Source organism: Girardinichthys multiradiatus, chromosome 11 (assembly GCF_021462225.1).
Source record: "Girardinichthys multiradiatus isolate DD_20200921_A chromosome 11, DD_fGirMul_XY1, whole genome shotgun sequence".
NCBI lineage: Eukaryota > Metazoa > Chordata > Actinopteri > Cyprinodontiformes > Goodeidae > Girardinichthys > Girardinichthys multiradiatus.
Window position 1 is genome coordinate 18,383,757 of NC_061804.1, and position 21,923 is coordinate 18,405,679.

Consider the following 21,923-nt stretch of genomic DNA (forward strand, 5'->3'; position numbering starts at 1 on the left):
AAATCTGTGTAAGTATTGTTTGGTTGCCTGCTTTCCAAACCCACTTTAACCTGTTTGGTGCCTCTTTGAGTCTTCACCAGAATCAGACATTTTTTTTTTTCCTTTACTTTGCATCTCCTGAAATGTAAATGTGTTGCTATTAGTGGCTTTATGAAACAGATAGCTCAGAGACGACACATCTTGCTTTTATTGTTTTCAAATGCAAAGTCCTGTACATACTCCACAAGAAGAGATTGGCTCAAAGTGGCAAGAAGAAGAAACAAGCTCTTTCTAGCTGCATGGGAACTCAAAATTAAGCTCAAAATTAATTGGAAGTCCCTGTAGTATGCTCAAGAAGCATACATCAGTGAAGTGAGAATGCCCCGTTCAAATTTCTGAAACTGAAAAACAGTTCAACACTGAACATGTGCAAAAGGTCCCACACCAGGGGCCTCATGTACACAGCATACGTACGCACACAAATCTTGCAGCACAATGTATTACGCTTAACTTGGCAAGTACAAAAATGAACGTTGCGTGAAAGTGTGCATAAATCCACGCAAACTTTTGACCTGCCGTGAAAATGTGTGGAAGCCACGCAAACGTTTTCACTCGACAACAATAAACTACAGAAAACTAAAACTTATCTAAATACACTGAAATATGACTTCATTCAGCTTTATTTAATTCATGAAGCATCAAACCTGATGTTTTTTCATGAGTTTGAGCTTTTATGGTTTCCACCCAAGCGAACAAACTGAATCACATTTAGCCTCAAACAATACACACCTCAGAAAATGATGGAAACAACCCCAGTTGGATGGAAACTGTAAAACATCCTTTGTTTTTGTCACCTGTGAATGTAACTGTGCATCGATCTGTGAATTGAGGAACATAAAATGGATGCAAATCATCTAAGGGGCACTTTCATTCTCACTGAAAAAGAAAACGTTGTTGGATCAGCAGATTAATTCCTAACAAGTAAGGATTGATGAATCCTAAGGTAGACAAGTTGTAGACAATCACACATGTCCATAAATAGCTGCATAAAGGTGCGCGTAACTATGGAATGATGGCTTTGGCACAGCTGGTGGATGGAAGAAGTTGGAGGGAGCGTTTTAGTCAGAGATCGTACTGACCTGCTGGCACATGATGAGACATGGCTTATCAGCCAGTTTAGATTACCCAGGGCATGAAGCTGGCCTCAGTGTTACAAAGGGAAACCAGGAGGAATTGTGCGTCTGTGGTGCCAGTTCCAGTTCTCACTAGGCTGCAGTCCTTTCCACCAGAGCTTCTCAGAGGGAGCTGACCGACAGGTCGGGTTTTTAACAGTCATCCCTGAGCCGGGCCATGCCACCCATATGGGTCGGCCTCATCTGTATGTTGCCCAGATATAGAAAGTTACCCTAAACTGTGGCTCTCATTTGCTGCGTGGGGATGATTTTTGAAGGTAATCAGAGCTATGGACTGCACTCATACTGCTATAAGGGCCCGATCTGTAAGTGAATACGAATTCATGAAAAGAAAGCATTTTCATTAAACATATGTGCAACCTATTTATGATGCGCTAATGGATCTCATTAATGCAATGACACATTTGCCTCCTCAGCTCATGATTCCTTTATACTATAATAATAATATTAAGTGTTAGGAAGAAACCTCAAGCAGACTACGTGCGTGATGGCATCTTCTAGGTGATTTTCTATTTTTTATGTGGAGTCCTGAATGGTTATAAAGATACTTCACAGTGTGTGTGGTGACGGTCTTCCTAACAGAAATATGGGTGGAGTATTCACGTCATTATAATGAACACGGTGAGCTATGATAGACCTTAGTGCAGCAGCTAGAGTGCCTGTGGATCTGATGCAGACATTGTAGAACTAAACAAGTTCGAGCCGACAACCTTTTTATTTCAAGTCAGGTTTTAGTCGTTGATCTCATTCAAGAAGTTGTTGGTTTGCTTTAATTCACTTCAAACTTTCATCATGATGAGCAGACAGTCTCGTTTTTCCGGCGACAGGAACTGGTTCTTTGACTGTCACAGCACCGTTGCCATGGTTATTTGGACATGTAATGGGTGACTTCCGGCTATTTATAGAACTTAGCATATGTATTTGGGGACAGGAACTGGACGGTCCAAGCGCCTCGTGCAGCTATGGCAAATCCAACGCAAATTGGGATGTATGAAGGCTAAGTGTGACATGTCTACGCACAGTTTAATACATCTAAACTTTTTGTGCGCAGCAAGTTTCAGAATTTCTCCCTACCGCAAACTTTTAGTATGAAAGCTGTGGACTCTTTCGTACATGATGCCCCAGGGCTGCAAGAAAAGTAAGCGTTTTTTGTCCTTGTAGCCCTGAGAGAGAGAACAAAATTCCCTGTTCTTGTGGTGTATGTACAGGCCTTAATAGTTCCACAAATCATTAATGGATTTAAAGATCTCATCTCATCATCAACATGATATTTTGCATCAAAGTAAAATCAGTCTCATCCAGTATGAAACTTCATCTGGTAAAGTTGCTGGAATGGATTATTATGAGACCCAGTGCTGATGGTATCAACGTATTTTTCATTGCTTTCAAATCATTCATATTTGTCCTGTGTGGGGCTCAGGTGGCTCAGGGTAGGGGTTCGTCTTGTAACCATTGGGTTGCTGGTCCGAACCCCCTCTCTGTCTGCCCGGTGGCACCGATTGTATGGCAGACCCCGCTTCTGCCCTGCAGCTGTGGCTACAATGTAGCCAACCACAATCAGTGTGTGAATGTGTGTATGAATGGGTGGATGACTAATTGTTGTGTGAAGTGCTTTGGGGTCCTTGGACTTGGTAAAGCGCTATACAAGTGCAGGTCACTTACCATTTCTTGTCTGACACATTGTCATTAAAGTCTGCTATTTGGAAACATTGTGGTTTCTTACTCAGTTACAGTGAGAAAGGAAGCTGGATCTAAGCAAAGCTTCATGAAAGGGTTTTTTAATAGTGATAAGATCAGTAGCTCACTATTTACTGAACTTTTATACCCGCCTGGTATGATGCCACACAATCCAGCTGCCGGTAGTATTCAAGCAGCACTAAACACCTTGCAACCAAACAACAGAGCTTAATGCTTAGATAATAAATAAAACAAATATTTATGTATAAATAAAACTGTTAATAGATACATTTTAATACATAAAGATAAAACTCGGCCCATTCGTATATTTTCTTGAACTCTCTTAGCTCTGCTTGTCCCACACAGCCCCTCCCCTCGCAGAGGTGATCAAATTTAGCTAAGCGGAGTTGTTCGAGAAGTCACTCGGTGTGAAAATGGACAAATTAAAGAAACGCATGGAGGGCACAGAGAATGTAAAAGAAAAAAAGCTCAAAAGCCTTGAAGTACCAAAAATGCCAGGTCCATTTTTTGGTCCCGGTCCAACCCTGCCACACGACAATACTGTGTTCAGGTGACTCCATAAAACAGCTGAGAGGGTGTTTTCCCACCAGGTGTAATTCTATATTAACCCTCAACCAATCATTTCCTTATAAATTAAAACGAAGTTATTTAAACAGCTTTTAACAATTAAATGCCAACAGTCTTATTGAAATGTTTCTCAACTACAACATTGACCATTCTCAAGCAGTTTAATTGTACTACAATGACTTTACGAATAGACAAAATTAAACCAATCTTCTGTTAGTTCTTGTTTTTAAAATCAAACCATTGTCTAAAAATGTTAATAATCTTTGTTTACTGTTGCATAAAGTGAACACCAGGTTTTCCAAGTCTTGCAAATAAAATGCACCCACTCCAAAATGTAACTTCCAGTTCAAACTTAATGCACTGTAAACTCCTATCCTCTATCATTTATTTGAGTTAAAACTAAAATTCATTATACTTGTGTCTCAGATTTTTCGTTTTATTCTTTGCAATCTTTCACAAGTGAATTTTGCAGCTTCCAATTTAAGGTAGATACAAACTGATTCCGTAAACTCTTGCTTTGAAAGTTACATCAATACAGAACAAAAACTGAGAGAGACAGAGGCAGAAGGAGAGAGTGGCCCGAGAGAGCAGAAGAGGAAAGAGGAAATGAATGGAGGCGTGTACAGATTATTCATAACAATAAACCACTAATGTCAGGATGTTATATGCATGAGGATCTGATAGTGATAATAATGTTAATACATCCGCCCTGCGGCAACGCACACAACACACACTCACACAGAGGCCAGCTGACAGCCTTGCCTGACCCTGGGACAAAATAATCTTAGATGTGCCCACATCCACTCCAATCTGTAACTAATAGAAATTTGACTACTTTTACCATTTCAAGACATAATTGATATTGCATTCCAACCCCTTCAATCTTTCTCCTTAGATCCTCTTCCCTTCACCCTCCCCTTATCTGTTCCATGCTCTGGGTTTTTCAGTCTCCCTCCTTAGAACAGGTTCTAGATAATATTTTTTATAATTTATTTTTGCTTCCTCTGCTAAAGTATATCATGAAATTATTTAAACTGCTGCTGTGTATCACAAAAAAAAACCTAAGATCTAATTTTCTATCCTGCACAGCAACTCAGCTGCAGACCAATTATGTTCTGCAGCACAACCAAGAAGTAAAAATATATATGAAATAATTACTAAAGATTTAAACACAAAATAATGTTTTATTTAAGATAATGATAGATTAATTCTTTTTCTATTTCCCCATTTATAAATATCATCTGTCCCCCTACTGCAAGGACACACAGAACAAAATAGAAAGGGTTGTAAGTATTTTTTCTTCACAAACAGGCCTATTTGGTTTAGTTTTTGACCATAACTTGATGGTTGGAGTGTCCAGTTCTGGCACCCCCTCACACACACACACACACACACACACACACACACACACACACACACAAACACACAAACACGCACACAAAACCTGAAAGCAGAAACACACCCACATCAGTATTTATCATTTTCCCGGGTCTGGGGGCAATGCAGGCCAGCTGAACGGACTCTGAGCTGATCCTTACTCTACTATACAACCACCATCAACATCATAAATCTAACCTGCACATTCGCAATCATGTAAGTTCACACAAACACACTCACACACAAACACACACACGCACAGACACACACACAAAACTGCACACAAAATCAATACTGCAGACGGAAGCCATGCGTGGTGATTCAGTGCGCCCCCGTCCCACCCACACTTCTTGACTCTGCTGCTGAGCAGATGTGTGGCCTTGACATCCTTTATCTCCTGAATAAGAACAATCTGCATTTGTACAAAGAAAGTAATTCATTTTTGAGGAAATTTTCTGCCTAATAGTCTCCTACAAAAACACATATTGCCCTGTTTGTTTTTTCTTCCAGCTATTTATATTTTGTTGTTATGGTATGAGGGTTCAGCTACTTTAGATAGCTCTATGCAAAACAAGAGAAATCAGTCAGAGAAACTTGCTGTCTAACTCTTACCAGCAATATTCAAAAAAGACTGGATGAGAGCAGCCAGTGTTAAACTCTGGAAACAATATTGACATTTGTGTTTGTGTCATTTGAAATTCCAATGGTACTGTATAAAGCAAGAGATATGTAAATCACACTCAGATGAGTTTCCTTTGGCTGAATAATGCTGCCATTTTTATGTGCTGGATGGAAATTTCAGCTGCACCTCAAAAAAGAATGAAGTAGCAGAATAAAAGTTGCAATTGACAGTTCTTCCACGAGGAAGAGGAATGTTTGTCTGGGAGAAAAACAAAGATCCTTTTTTGGCAACCACAGATCAATCAGATATAAGCCTAAACCCATCATTGCTCACAGAAATAACTGTTTTTTTGAGGTCGAACAAAAACTATGAAACTCTCTCTCTATATATATATATATATACACAGTACAGAGCAAACGTTTGGACACACCTTCTCATTCAAAGAGGTTTCTTTATTTTCATGACTATGAATATTGTAGCTTCACACTGAATGCATCAAAACTATGAATTAACATATGTGGAATTATATACTGAACAAAAAAGTGTGAAACAACTGAAAACATGTCTTATATTCTAGGTTCTTCAAAGTAGCCACCTTTTACTTTGATTACTGCTCCGTACACTCTTGGCATTCTGTTGTTGAGCTTCAAGAAGTAGTCACCTGAAATGGTTTTCCAACAGTCTTGAAGGAGTTTCCAGAGATGCTTAGCACTTGTTGGCCCTTTTGCCTTCACTCTGCGGTCCAGCTCAACCCAAACCATCTTGATTGGGTTCAGGTCCGGTGACTGTGGAGGCCAGGTCATCTGGTGCAGCACCCCATCACTCTCCTTCTTGGTCAAATAGCCCTTACACAGCCTGGAGGTGTGTTTGGGGTCATTGTCCTGTTGAAAAATAAATGATGGTCCAACTAAACGCAAACCGGATGGAATAGCATGACGCTGCAAGATGCTGTGGTAGCCATGCTGGGTCAGTATGCCTTCAATTTTGAATACATCCCCAACAGTGTCACCAGCAAAGCACCCCCACACCATCACACTTCCTCCTCCATGCTTCACGGTGGGAACCAGGCATATAGAGTCCATCCGTTCACCTCTTCTGCGCTGCCCAAAGACATGGTGGTTGGAACCAAAGATCTCAAACTTTGACTCATCAGACCAAAGCATAGATTTCCACTGGTCTAATGTCCATTCCTTGTGTTCTTTAGCCCAAACAAGTCTCTTCTGCTTGTTGCCTGCCCTCAGTAGTGGTTTCCTAGCAGTTATTTTACCATGAAGGCCTGATTCACAGTCTCCTCTTAACAGTTGTTCTAGAGATGTGTCTGCTGCTAGAACTATGTGTGGCAATGACCTGTTCTTTAATCTGAGCTGCTGTTAACCTGTAATTTCTGAGGCTGGTGACTCGGATGAACGTATTGTCTGCAGCAGAGGTGACTCTTGGTCTTCCTTTCCTGGGGCGGTCCTCATGTGAGCCAGTTTCTTTGTAGCGCTTGATGGTTTTTGCGACTGCACTTGGGGACACTTTCAAAGTTTTCCCAATTGTTCGGACTGACTGACCTTCATTTATTAAAGTAATGATGGCCACTCGTTTTTCTTTACTCAGCTGCTTTTTTCTTGCCATAATACAAATTCTAACAGTCTATTCAGTAGGACTATCAGCTGTGTACTGTATCCATCTCCTGCTCAACAAAACTGATGGTCCCAACCCCATTTATAAGGCTTGAAATCCCACTTATTAAACCTGACAGGGCACACCTGTGAAGTGAAAACCATTTCAGGTGACTACCTCTTGAAGCTCATCAACAGAATGCCAAGAGTGTGTGGAGCAGTAATCAAAGCTAAAGGTGGCTACTTTGAAGAACCTAGAATATAAGACATATTTTCAGTTGTTTCACACTTTTTTGTTCAGTATATAATTCCTCGTGTTAATTCATAGTTTTGATGCCTTCAGTGTGAAGCTACAATATTCATAGTCATGAAAATAAAGAAAACTCTTTGAATGAGGAGGTGTGTCCAAACCTTTAGTCTGTACTGTATATATATATATATATATATATATATATATATATATAGTACTGTGCAAAGGTTTTAGGCAGGTGTGGGAAAATGCTGTAAACAAAGAATGCTTTCAGAAATATATATGATTGTTTATTTTTATCAATTTACAAAATGCTAAGTGAGCAAACACAAAAATACAGCCAAGTCTTTAAGAATTATGTTCAGCATAAAGAAAAACAAGAATTACTAGAAGTGTTTGTATTGCCCCCACAGAGCCCTGATCTCAACATCATCAAGTGTGTCTGGGATTAAATGAAGAGACAGAAGGATGTGAGAAAGCCTACATCCACAGAAGATCTGTGGTTAGTTCTCCAAGATGTTAGGAACAACCAACCAGCGGAGTTTCTTGCAAGTGTAACTAGAAGAATTGATGCTGTTTTAAAGGCAAAGGGTGGTCACGCCAAATATTGATTTGATTTACATATTTTCTTTTGTTCATTTACTGCATTTTGTTGATTGATGGAAATAAAGGATTAACACTTCCATTTGTGATAGCATTCTTTGTTTACAGCATTATTTCACACCTGCCTAAAACTTTTGCACAGTGCTGTATATTTAAAAAGACACATCAAATAAGAAATTGTAGTTGTGCCTTCTTCACCATTCTTTCTGATAATCCATAGTGAATACACCATTGTCTAACAGTAACTCTGCATGTAGATATGTATGAGTTTACTGTATCTATATTAGCCTACATATTTTAGTTAGAAAACTTTAAAAAGTGTAATTCAGCTATGCTACTCTGTTTTTTCTTGCCAAGAACTTAATAACCTATAACCTAATAATATTTTATTTTACAAATGTAAAAATCCCTAAACATTTTAAAATCCTTTAAAAATGATGAGAAACTGATTGTTCATGGTTGTCTAAAGAGGCAGAGTGTCCATGGACACACACCATTAGCTGATTTTATTAAGGTATTAGAGTATAAATAATGTACAACACAGTGATATTCAATGCAAGTTTAACAGAAAATATGAAATATGAACAATAGCTGACTGAAACATAATGCTGGCAATGTTCAACCAATGAGACATGTTAACACCTCCTTTCACAAAACTCCACTCTGAAGGGCCAGGGTAGTTTCAAAGCTAATACCTGACTACTAGGTTAAGAATATATACCATGGTACTCTGATTTTTACTTGGTTACTGTGTTGGAAACAACAGATGTAAAACAATGGGCCAGAAGGCTACATTGGATCCTAAAATAGGTTCCTACATGCTTTTGATTGCTTTATAATGTCTGTGACACAAGGTTGTGTTAGTATAGTAGTCTTGTAATACTCTACTATGTTTTCAGCATTACACCTACATGTCCGTCTTTGTGGCATGAGGTAGAAGAGTTCTCATGACGTCAAATTCACAAAATAATTGCACTTTTAAAAAGGGAAGCCTTCACCAAACAAAATCAAAACATCATGGAATCAAACTTCCTCCGTCCATCCATTGTCTACAGCAGCTCATAGGACTGGTGCCTATCTCCAGTGGCCGATGGGGGAGAGGACATGGGAGAGGCCCATGACATTTAATAACCAGGTTATGTCACTGAAAAGCACTGGATAACAGTAGTAAAAGTACATGGAACACTGGTTTATAGAGTAAACTTCAGAGATGAATGTTACTACAATGGCCCAACAAATAAAATCTTAAAAAGAGAATATCTGTAGTGGACTGTGACATCCCAAAAAGGTGAGAAAAGAAACCCAGCTGAACATGCTAGCTGTCAATCCAGAAAGTTTTTCTGTTTATACTTTGATGCCTTTTGGTTCAGACTGTAGGGTGAGGTGTTAAGAAAAATGTTGTAAATGTAGAGGATTAAAAAAAAAAAATTACATGTCCACAAAGATGCAATACACATTTGATTATAAAACCAAATGACTTAAACTCTGTTCAGTAAAATCTGGAAATAACTCCCAACATAGTTACATTATTTAGATAAGTATTAAGTGTAAAGCTGCTGGTTTTCCTACTATAAGACATTTTGAATATAACTGTATCTGGATATGTATGGTTGGATGTTGCATAAAAGCAAAGCCATAAAATTCTAGTTTCCAATAAGTTTAGGTAGAAATTCATGTACTTCATAAAATCCAGATTTTATATCCATTTATTGTTTCAGCCACGAACTAAAATTTGTGTAAACTAAAAATAGTGCTTATTGTGCCAAATACTGGTATTTGATTAAAACTTCAGATTAATCATGATTAATTAATTATAAAACTTCTAATTAATCAGATATATTTTTTAATATGTCCCACCAGTACTTAAAAGCTACCCTGAAAAACTTAGAAACACAATACTGCATTAGAAATCTGCATTCATTTCATAAAATTGAGCAACTCCATTAAACTGACAAATGAATGCGAGCAGGCATACATAGACACCATTTGTTATTTCAGATGTGCACCATGAGATTGATTGCAAAGACCTGCATGTGTATCTGTCAGTTTGGGTGTGCATGTGTCCTAATTGTACTTGTCTCATGAGGGTGAGTTTTCAGTCCTCCTACATGGCTGAAATCATCAAAAGGAGCAAATGTAACCTTGGGGCAACTCACTGTAACTGAGCAGAAACACAGACAAAGATACAACCACAAGTACACTTCAACACATACATGCATGTACCTAATCGCATATGCAGAAATGTTATAACATGCTTTAATTACATACATACACACAATGTACAACTTTTGAACACACTCTTTCCAACAGACTTGCTGTATTTTCTCTCTTTTGCTCACCTTCGAAAGAAAACTAGATACAGCAGTGAGGTTAGAGTTGATTTTGCAAAGGAATAAAGGTGCATCTTTAAATTAGAATATAATATAATTGAAAAGTTCATCTATTTCAATAATTCAATTAAAAAAGCGAAACTCTTACACAGATTCATTACACACACTAATATATTTAAATTATTTATTTCTGTTAAGTTATATGATTATGGCTGGCATATTAAATAGAAAATAGGATTATTGAACCTGTTGCTCTGCTGAGGTGTTATTGGAAGCCCAGATTGCTTTAATAGTGTCATTCTACTCAACGTTCCATTAATATGCTTATATACAGCACTCTGTGAAAAGCCAACTTCTTCAGCAATTACATTTTGTGGCTTATCGTGCTTGTGGAGGGCATCAGTGTCTCTCTACTGGAAATGTGTCAAGTCAGTGGTCTTCCGCATGTTTGTGCTAGAGATAACATACCATTTATGTGATAAAAATATTACAAAAGACCAATAAAAATTTCTTTGTTTTCTTAATGTATATCACTCTGTGTGCAACTACTTTATGGATTAGTTTCACGTTTGACTTAAATTGACTTTTCAGTGGTTTTCTGAATGACTGAGATGCACAACTGAAACCGTACAAATCCAATATATATACAATTCTTATGGATGATTAAGCCAATTCAAATATTTGTTCACAAAATTACAGTTAGTCTCCATAGTGTGAGTCATTCAGGCTTAATTAAACACACAAACATACACACCTATAAATACACACTCAGTTTCACAGATGCTGCATCACACACAGGGCATCTGGATTCTTGCAGAGTACAACTAATTCAATAAATTCGAATATGATGTCTATTAACTGTACAAATCCGGAAGCATGTTTGTATTTCTTTGACAACATATGAAGACTGGAAGTTTTTTATTGAATCATTTTAGCCATAGTTCAGAGTCATATGGCCGATTCAGTTGTCAATAAATAATGAACAGTTTCCTCACCTGTAAGGTACATTTCCTCTCCTTCCTGAAACATCATGTGGCAGCGGGCACACCTGGCACAACTCGGGTGGTAATGCTTCCCTCCAGCCTGTAGATATGATCATGGTGCAGAAAAGTTGAAGCAAATGAGATTAAGGAAAATGAGAAAATGAGAACAGGGTGATAGAAAATAGGAAACAAAAGAAGTGATAAATAGAGAGAACAAGAGATAAAAAGAACAGGTGGGGGAGATGAGGGAGTAGGATTTTCAAAGACGTCTCAACCAAAATCAAAACTTCTATTATCTAAAAAACAGAAAGCTGGACGTTATAATTTAAAGAAAAAATCACACAAACATAAAGACAAAGATCCTGGACAGACGTATTCCTTGTTTACATACATAATCAACATTTACACATATCTACACACATTGATCAGCAGTAACATTGTTGAATTGACAATGACAAATGAATAACACAAAAGTTTTCGATGTTGGAACATTTAATTTCTCTTAGGGAATGAGAAGGTACTGTTGAATTTCTGAGTTAAACTGAATTAAGTTGTGATGATATATTGTAAAATGCTTAAATGTCACCTATAATTTAGTTTGATGTACATTAATATCTAAAAACATTGTATTTATCTCGTTTTTCAGACTTGTTTTTCAACCTGTAAGGTTCAGCCTAATGACGTACAGGGCTTAAAGGACACGTAACTCATTGCAGTGTACCAGTGTTGGGACCCACAGCCATGGATTTCAACATGAAGACTCCGGTACAAACTTTTCTGGAACTTTCAAAATAAATTGCATTTAACCGACTTCCAGCACAACTTCAGAAGGGGAAAGGGTGGTAACAGCGGACTTCCCATGATGCCACTCCCCGTATAAAACCCCACCTTTCCAATGGTCCTTTCTCTACCACCTGGACTCCGTGCGAGCCTTGCCAGGGAGATAGCGCGCTAATGTCTCTTTGCTGGCAAACAGACATAAACTCTTCAAACTGGATCCAAGGGTGTCATACGATCATCGATTATATGCACTAAGTTAAGTATGGATGAATTACTGTTTGTGTATTCATTCATAAAAAGGGGAAATTAAGGTATAAGCATTGCTTTACTTTCTCTCTGAGGCCTGCAGAAGCAAACTGTGTTCCAGAGAAGTAGAGACGCTGTCTCTACTGGTAATGTTGCATTACTCTTTTGGTCATGATTTCCAATCATCTTTAATCGACTTGTTTATATTGTACATAGCCCATTAGTCTTCCTTATTCTTTAATTCTGCTTGGTAGTTTAGTTGGATTGTTTTAGCATAGTAAAGAGTTTGTTGATTGAAATATGTTTGACTTTGAGTTGACTTATTTTTGTTAATAAATTCTTGTATTTTAAGAAATTGTGTGAATTCATTCCATGTGTGTGCAGAGTTTGGCTGTTCAATAATGTCAGAGCTTGGCTCACACCTTTCTATTTTGTCCTAGTACCACCGCCTTATTGGGCTGGTATTCACAGGATAACCCTTAACAGACCGAAATATAATTTGATAAAATATTAAAATATTAATATTGAATAATATTCTCAGATTCATAATCACAACATCAGATACCACAGCAGAGCTGCAGATGTCTGTTGGAATCAGTGTATCAAAACGTCAGAGCTGTTTTGGTCTCAAAAAAGGGGAATGTGCTGAAAATCATTTGCTTTGTCACAATGGTATGGCTGATCAACACAAGTACCTCACCTCAAGGACTCTACCACTGATGTAGCTGCTGCAGCCCTCACACCTGATCCCAAACTGAGTGTGGTAGTCATCCTCACAGTAAGGAATCCCATCTCTGCCAGAAACAGGGATATGAATTTAATTTTGACTCCATACCTATTGCAATTATTGTCCTACTTTTCATCTTTTCCAAATATAACAATTCAAAAACTGTGTATTCCGCATACCAATTCTTACAGCATTTATTAAGTCATGTTTGGTCTAATTGCGGTAACGTATGAAGGGCATATTAAGCAGCTTACTTGCTGATGTATTCCCCAGTGAGAGCACAGCCGCACGTCCTACATTTGAAACAAGTGATGTGCCACTGCCTATCCAAAGCCAGCAGAGACTGGCCCTGTTTGATCTCTTGGCCGCAGCCTGCACAGTCTGGAGAGCAGGAACAGGAGAGGTGGCAAGTCACACACTGAGGAAGGACATAGCGTCTTCAAGCACTTATCTTTCTGTTGTGGTTTAAAGCTTTACTTTTTTTATTCCCTCGCTTTCTTCTCCCTCTCTCCTGTTGAGATGGTCACACTGTTTCGGGCAGGTGGAGCGACCAAAATAATGCTGCAAAGCTACCTGAAGCACAGGCCACCTTCTGAGTGAGTGTCTATATTTGAATGAGTTTAGCTGTAGAGAATGTGGCTCTCTTTTTGGTCAGGTTGAATGTTGTAGGGAAAAAGCTATACATGCTAGGTGAATGAGTAAGTGGGATAAAACTATGTAATGCAAAGAACTTGCATTTATACTATCTATAACAAGACTAAGAAATATAGTGCTGTGAAATCGTATTTGCTTCTTGACAGATTTAGTTTCTGTTTTTACTTTTTTGTCACACTAACAATAAATGCTGATTTAATTTATTAAGGGGATAAAAACCACCCAAACCAACCTGGCCCTCTGTGAAAAGGTTGTTGCAACCCTAAACATATTGACTGGTTCTGCACACCATTAAGCGTTTGCAGTAACTGGCGGTGAGTTTCTTACATTGCTGTGGAGGACTTCTGACCCACTCTTCTTTACAGAGTTGTTTTAATTTCAGCCATATTGGAAGGGTTTTTCAGTATGAAGGGTCTTCTTAAGGTCATGCCAAAACATCTCCATCAGATTTAAGTCCAGACTTTGACTAGGACACTAATCAAGGTCTCAGCTAAAGGTTTTAGGCTCAAACATGTTAAACCTTAAATTTAATACTTAATTTTGTTACGCCATTGAGAGTTGGCTTTGCTTTTGTGCTTCAGAATGTTGTTCAGCTGGATCACTTAAGTGTGAGTGAGCTCAAGGTCATGATCGGATGGCCAGACATTCCCTTTCACGAAGGTCTGCAAGAGAGCAGGATTCATCATTTCACCAGTTATAGCAAGTCATAAAGTTTGTGAAACAGCAAAGCGATCCCAGACCATCTTGATATGTTCTGGTAGTAAATTTTGTAGAACAACCAGTCCTCCATATGTGGATAAAGGCTCTCACTGTGGTTTGCTGGAATCCCAAAGACTTAGAAATGGCTTTGCAGCCCTTTTCAGATTGATAGATGCCAATGACTTTATTTCTCATCTGTTTGTACATTTCTTTAGAGTGAAACAATGTGTTGCTTTTGAGACCTACTTCATGTTGTCTGACAGGTTATATTTAGATGGTTCTCAATTCTACAGGTCAGGCAGTAATCAGACCTGGTCGTGGCTAGATATTGAACCAAAAACTAGATTAATCACAAATGAATCATCATTTTAAAATAGGGAGGGTAAATATGTTATTATAGGGTCAGGTTTGTTTGGATAGCTTCTTCCCTTCATGGATGAAATTATTTGAAAAGAGTATTTTGAATTTATACATGTTGCCTTCGTCGGAGATTAAAATTTGGTTGATGATCTGAATTAAGAGGACCAAAAAAAAAAAGAATCACAAGAAATTTGTAATGGGGAAAACACTTTTTTTCACAGCACCATATCCCACATTTTTCTCATTTGATAGAGAGATAACAATTGTGAACTCTTCCAATATTGAACATTCATTGAATTTAGCATACGAAAGTCCATCAAATCCTACTCCTCGCTAGATCTCTTATTGAACTTATATCCTGTTATTCTAGGAAAACATTTCAATTCATGGCAAAGAAAACTGAAACTTTAATTTACACTTTATTTTATTTAAATGCCAAAAACCGAATCACTTATTTGTATTTACTTTAAGGTGTAATGTGTAATAATCAGAGGAAATCAATTTATTGGAATTAAAAAACAGCAAACATTGTCTTTTCAACTTCATAAAAATAATTCTGGGTGTGATCCAAACGGAATTTTACTATTGCATTGTTTCAGAATATGAGCCAATAGCTTGCTTTGTCATCGTTTTTCTAGCTGCTTTGACCCACATGCAGAAATACACTCAGGAAACAGGAAAGGTTTAACAAGTTTATTATGAAATATTTTGAATGCTGGAGAACAAGGAACTCGCCGCTGTATGGAGGAAGGATCAATGGTAAGTGGCAGAAATAATGCTGGGTTGTTGATTTTGATATATATTGCTTACAGGTGGTGACATAGAGATCTGCCGAGGGGGTGGGGGTGTGTGTGGGGTGGGGGGGGGGGTGGGGTGGGGGTGGGGTGGGTGGGGGGGTGGAGTGGGTGGTGGGGAGAGACAGGAAAACCTGGGAAGGAGGACACGAGACACGAGAAGGTAAGTACTCAGAATAATCACAGAGAGATTTGTCTTGGCCAGCTAGAGTTACCACTGCAGGTTGACACTCAGGCACTGGAGTGTTGGCAGCATTGGGTCTTATGCTCCTCTGCTGATGAGGCTGATGGAGAACACTTGTGGACTCAGCTCCTACCGTGCGTCTGGTGCCATCTAGAGGTTGGATGGGGTTAGTAGCAGGCAAAAACAGGTGAACAGAAAAACTCCCAGATCTCCGACAGTACTCACTCCCCAACGGCGGCCGCCTGGCGGCCCAGAAGAAGTGGAGGGAAGGGAGGAGAGGTAATCAGAGATTAGGGACGGGTCGCAGATATTATTGACCGGGGCACCCATGTGGGGTCCTCAGGACCGTAACCCTCCCAGTCGACAAGATACTGCCAACCACGACCCCACCGACGGGACTCCACAATCCGTCCGACCACATAAACTGGGTACCACAATCCATCCAGGGTGGGTGGAGGGTGTTCGGCCGGAGGGCAAGAAGGATTTGTGATAACAGGTTCGATCTGAGAAACATGGAATGTTGGGTGAATGCGGAGACACGAAGGAAGCTTTAAGCGGACAGCTGAAGGACTGATAACCGCCTCAATCTCATATGGGCCAATGAACCTGGGGGCGAGTTTCTTGGACATCGATTTTAAAGGGATGTCACGTGACAAGAGCCAAACCTTCTGACCAGGTTGGTAATTCAATTCAATTCAATTCAATTCAGTTTTATTTATATAGCGCCAATTCACAACACATGTTGTCTCAAGGCACTTCACAACAGTCAGGTACATACATTCCAATTAATCCTAATCATTGAACAGTGCAGTCGGAGTTAACTTTTTAGTCAAATTGGATAAAAAGATGTTCTATCTAAGGAAACGCAGCAGATTGCATCTAGTCAGTGACTTGCAGCATTCCCTCCTCCCGGATGAGCATGTAGAGATAGTGGACAGTGACTGACGTTGACTTTGCAGCAATCCCTCATACTGAGCATGCATGCAGCGACAGCGGAGAGGAAAAACTCCCTTTTAACAGGAAGAAACCTCCAGCAGAACCAGGCTCAGTGTGTAATCGGGAGCTGGAATCCTTCTCCTGTCTGCAAACCTTTTGTTCTGCTCTGCAGTGCATTGAAGAGCTTGTGAGATGGCTGTCCAGATATGTTTGCATTTACAGATGTGATGGCGTACTCAAGTGACAGAGATCTCCTTTTTGTCAGCAGAAAACAATGGTGGTTGGTAGCCCAGAGCAGCTTCGAAAGTGGAGAAACCAGTGGCAGCAGAAGTGTGGTAATTATGAGGGTACTCGACCCAAGGCAGGAATTGGCTCCAGTCTGTGGGGTTGGTTGAAGTTAAACAACGGAGGGTGGATTCCAGTTCTTGATTCATTCATTCCGTATGGCCATTAGACTGTGGGTGATATCTTGAGGTTAGAGACACCTTAGCTCCCAATGCTGAACAGAATTGTTTCCAAACCTTAGCTGTGAACTGTGGTCCGTGGTCTGAGAATATCTCCAGAGGTATTCCATGGAGTTTGAAAATGTGTTTCACCAGAAGTTTAGCTGTCTGGAGGGCAGAGGGTAGTTTTCTGAGGGGGATAAGATGACAGGTCTTAGAGAAATGGTCGATAATAGTGAGTATGGTGATCATACCTTTAGAAGTGGGAAGTCCGGTGACAAAGTCGAGGCCAATGTGTGACCAGGGTCGATTAGGAATACAAAGGGGTTGCAATAGTCCTACAGGTGGTTGATTCGAGGAATTGTTTCTAGCACAGATAGCACAGGCTTGTACACATCCTTTAACGTCTCTATGAAGGGACAGCCACCAAACATTCTGGAGATGAGGGCGATGGTTCGGCTAGAGCCAGAATGGGCCAAGAACTTGGATGAATGGAGCCAGTGGATCAGGCGGGACTGAACAGTTGATGGGACGTAAGTCCAATTTGGGGGTGCAGTTCTGGGATCTGGTTCAATCCTGAGGGCCCGGGATACCAGCTTCTCCACATCCCATGTGAGGGCTCCAACAACACAACTAGGTCGAAGGATGGGAGCAGGTTCCTCGTTAGAGTCGTCCCTTGAGAACTGTCGAGAGAGGGCGTCGGGCTTGATATTGTTGGAACTAGGTCTGTATGAGATAGAGAGGTTAAAACGGGAAAAGAAAAGGGACCAACGAGACTGGCGAGGGTTAATGCGTTTGGCTGCTTGAAGGTAGGCTAGGTTTTTATGATATCTCCATACCACAACTGGGTGTTCAGCGCCCTCCAGCCAATGTCGCCACTCTTCCAGGGTCAGTTATATTGCCAGACGTACGCGGTCTCCCACATCGTAATTTCTCTCTGCTGGATTGAATCTGCGGGAGAAAAAGGCACAAGGGTGAAGTTTGCCGTCAGAATTAGAAACTTGGGACAGCACAGCTCCTGCTCCAATGTTGGACGCATCTACTTCTAGAGTGAATTGTTTTGAAGGGTTTGGGTGAATGAGAATAGGGGCTTGAGAGAAACTGTCCTTGAATATCTGAAAAGCAGCATCTGCCTGTGGAGTCCACTCAAAAGGGTGTTTAGTGGAAGTCAGAGCAGTTAATGGGGCTGCAGTTTGACTGTAGTTTCTGATGAATCTCCTATAAAAATTGGCAAAACCCAAAAACCGTTGAAGCTGTTTACGTGAGTCAGGAGTGGGCCATTCGAGTACAGCCTTTATCTTGTCTGGATCTGAACGAACCTGCCAACCCTCTGGGATGAATCCGAGGAAGGTAACAGAGGTCTTGTGAAACTCACATTTCTCAGCTTTTACATATAATTGGTTCTCTAGGAGGCGTTGAAGGACCAGGCAGACATGTTGTTGATGCTCTGAGAGGTTCTTGGAGTAAATGAGGATGTTATCTTGATACACAAAGACAAAACGATCGATGAAGTCCCTCAGGACATCATTCACTAGGGGCTGAAATACGGCCGGGGCGTTACAAAGGCCGAAAGGCATAACGAGATACTCAAAATGTCCCAAGGGGGTCTTAAAAGCTGTTTTCCATTCGTCCCCCTGGAGGATTCGGACGAGATGGTAAACATTTCGGAGGTCGAGTTTGGAGAATATGCTTGCATGTTGTACAGGTTCAAATCTGGAAGAAATGAGTGGAAGAGGATATTTGTTCTTTATTGTAATAAGGTTGAGTCCCCTGTAATCAATGCATGGACCAAGGGATCCATCTTTCTTTCCCTCAAAGAAAAATCCTGCCCCTAGAGATGATGAGGGATGAATGATGCCTGCAGCAAGGGATTCAGTGATATATTTTTCGAGAGTTTGTCGTTCTGGGCGTGAGATATTATATAGTCGACTGGAGGGCAGAGGAGCCCTAGAGAGAAGGTCAATGGCGCAGTCGTATGGCCTGTGAGGGGGTAAGGACAGAGCCTTGGTCTTACTGAAGACCTGTTTTAAATCCATATACACTTCAGGGACTGAAGTTAAGTCTGGGTACTCCACAGTTCCAGGATCAGGTTCAGGTTGTTTGGGAAAAATGGCTGAATGTAGACAGGATGAGAGGCAGTTTGTGAACCAGGAACATATTTGACAGTTTGACCAATTAAGGAGTGGATTGTGTTTCTGGAGCCAGGGAAAGCCTAACACTAGGGGATTCTGAGAAACAGGAAAAACGAAGAAGGATATCAGTTCTCGATGATTGCCTGAGATTACTAATTCTAGAGGCTTGGTCTTGTGTGTGATGTATTGCAGGTTCTTACTGTCAATGGCGGAAACCAGGTGAGGGAAAGGAAGAAGTTCTGTACCGATCTGAGCCTGCTCCAAGCGTTGGTCGATTAAATTTTGCTCACATCCTGAGTCAATGAGAGCAGATAAGTGGAGTGAATCTTGGGAGAACAAGATGGTAGCTGGTATGGTGAATCTGTTATTGGTAGGGGTGAAGTGATGGTCTGTCAGGTTCCCCTTTACAGCTGGCGGACCCTCTTTTTTGGTTGCACTGGACAAGAGGCGATGAAGTGTCCGTGTGTCCCACAGTATAGACACTGCTTGTATTCCATTCTTCGTTGCCGTTCTTCTGGGGAGAGTCGAGTTCGACCGACCTGCATGGGTTCTGGGGTGGGTAAAAGTGGTTCAGGGCGAGGTGCTGCAGCTGAGCTCAGAGGTGCCTGCGATCTCATAGCAATCCTTTCAAAACGTGACTTTCTTCTATCTCTCAATCTATTATCTATTCCAGTAGCTAAAGCTATTAACTCATTCAAAGTTTTGGGTTCATCTAGCAAAATTAACTCACCCTTCGAAGATTTGTCAAGGGACTGGAAAAAGGCGGCCTTAAGAGCGCAGGTGTCCCAACCTGATGCGGCAGCTGGAGTACAAAACTATAGAAAACTCTGAAATTGGTCTATTTCTTTATTTTAGCGCCCACAGATGGCAGGCTGTATTGGTCTGGTCAAATTCGGTGTCAAAAGTCTGCTTGAATTCACTTATAAAATCATTATAAGTGCAGCCGAAGCGGTTATGATCGGTAAAGCGAGCCTCAGCCCATCTTAATGCCTTTCCAGTCAGGAGTCCTAAAATAAAGGAGATTTTAACATCGTCATGGGGAAAGGATTGTGGAAAACGATAAAACACTAGGGAGCACTGTAGGAGGAAACCTCCACAACAACCAACCTCATCCGAAAACGTCTCCAGGTTAGGGGAAATGACATCACGGGAATGAGGAAGTTGCTGTGAGACGGCAGACTCACCGGTGCCCTCTGGTGCAGCGGGGCTTAGGCTGTTCAGGGAGAAAGATGGACGGAAACTCCGGGATTGTGTCAGGTAAGTGATTGGTCCAGGTAATCCTGTCTTACTTGCACTTGAGGTTGAGGTGGCACCAGGTGGGTAATCTTGAAGGGGGGCACGGTGAAGGGTGAGCCAGGTTCGTTCGCAGGAAGTCTGAGGAGCCTTGTAACCAGAATGCAGCCAACTGAGAAGATAATCTGTGAAGTTCTCTTGCAAAGAGTGGATCTGGGTTTTCTGCATAAGCAGACTGGACACAGAGGCTCGGGACTGGAGGTAACCTGGGAAGGAGGACACGAGAAGGTAAGTACTCAGAATAATCATAGAGATTTGTCTTGGTCAGCTAGAGTTACCACTGCAGGTTAACACTCAGGCTCTGGAATGTTGGCACCGTTGGGTTCTTATGCTCCTCTCCTGATGAGGCTGATGGAGAACACCTGTGGACTCAGCTCCTACCGTGCGTCTGGTGCCATCTAGAGGTTGGATGGGGTTAGTAGTAGGCAAAAACAGGTGAACAGAAAAACTCCCAGAACTCCGACATGCTCATTGTTTTGTAAATCAAGAAGCTGCATGAACGTGCGTCCATGTGTTAGTGTGTGCATGTTTGCCTCTTACAGCTCGGTCCAAGAACCTTAACAGGCTTGTCCTGTTCCAGAGAGTGGGAGCACTGCTGACACACACACTTTTTTCCACAGAAGGTCACTCTGTCTCCAATTGGGAATGGATGCCTAAGAAAACACACAAATTAAATCGCTTTCAACCCAAACACAAAAGTACCATCTGCGGAGCAATATTCATTGAAAAAAATCAGTCTGGTGTTTTATGTGCTAAACCTTTACCAAATAATATTCAAATATCTATTAAGATATAGGATATTATTTAATAAATAAGCAATATAATTTTAGTAACAAAACTTGTCATAATACAATGTGTGAAAAAACCTACTGCTAATAACTGCTTCACCTTGTAGCCCATAAAATAAAATGTTTCAGATCCTTATAATATTTTTTACATTAGACAAAGGTAACTGATTATTAATTATTGCCACAATTGGCAGCAGCTTGAGTTGCCATCAATTATTTGTGATAAACTTCAATTAGCATTTTTATGTCCCTGAATTTTGGTTCACTTTTCTTTGCAGAATTGAATTAATTAACCAACACTGGTTTTCTGACATGAATGACCTCTTCATGCCACAGCATCTCCATTGTTTTTAAAACCAGACTTTGTCTAGGCCACTTGAAAACCTTATTTTGAGTTTTTCTCTCTTTTTTGAGCCTTACAGGGGTGGACTTGCTGATGTGTTTATGATTGTTGTTCAGGTGCTTAAGTGCAGAAATACACTCGAGTTTCTCCTTTAGGATTTTATGAAGCAGAATTTATAGATCCATCAACGGCAAGCAAATCAGCTCATGAAAAAGCAAAGCAACAGCAGACCATCACACAACCACCACCGTGTTTTGCTATCATCACTATTTTCTTTGTCATGGTTGGTTTGAATAGTTCCATCCATGAATCCATCCATAAATACATCCATGAATCCA

The 21,923-nt window shown here is 40.4% G+C and overlaps 1 protein-coding gene across 7 annotated transcripts in view; it reads right to left on the reverse strand.

Annotated features, from left to right (window-relative positions):
• Positions 1-21,923, reverse strand: part of LOC124876658 (actin-binding LIM protein 3-like) — an 87,897-nt gene that overhangs the window by 37,494 nt on the left and 28,480 nt on the right. For all 7 annotated transcript variants that reach the window (XR_007040348.1, XM_047379604.1, XM_047379605.1 and 4 more), the window contains exons 4-7: positions 20,995-21,107; positions 13,214-13,340; positions 12,933-13,026; positions 11,219-11,306 (exon numbers count right to left, since the gene is read on the reverse strand). Coding sequence is in view for 6 of the 7 variants with exons in the window: in XM_047379604.1 (XP_047235560.1) it covers positions 11,219-11,306; positions 12,933-13,026; positions 13,214-13,340; positions 20,995-21,107 (422 nt within the window). In the remaining variant the exon portion in view is untranslated. The remainder of the gene's footprint in view (positions 1-11,218; positions 11,307-12,932; positions 13,027-13,213; positions 13,341-20,994; positions 21,108-21,923) is intronic.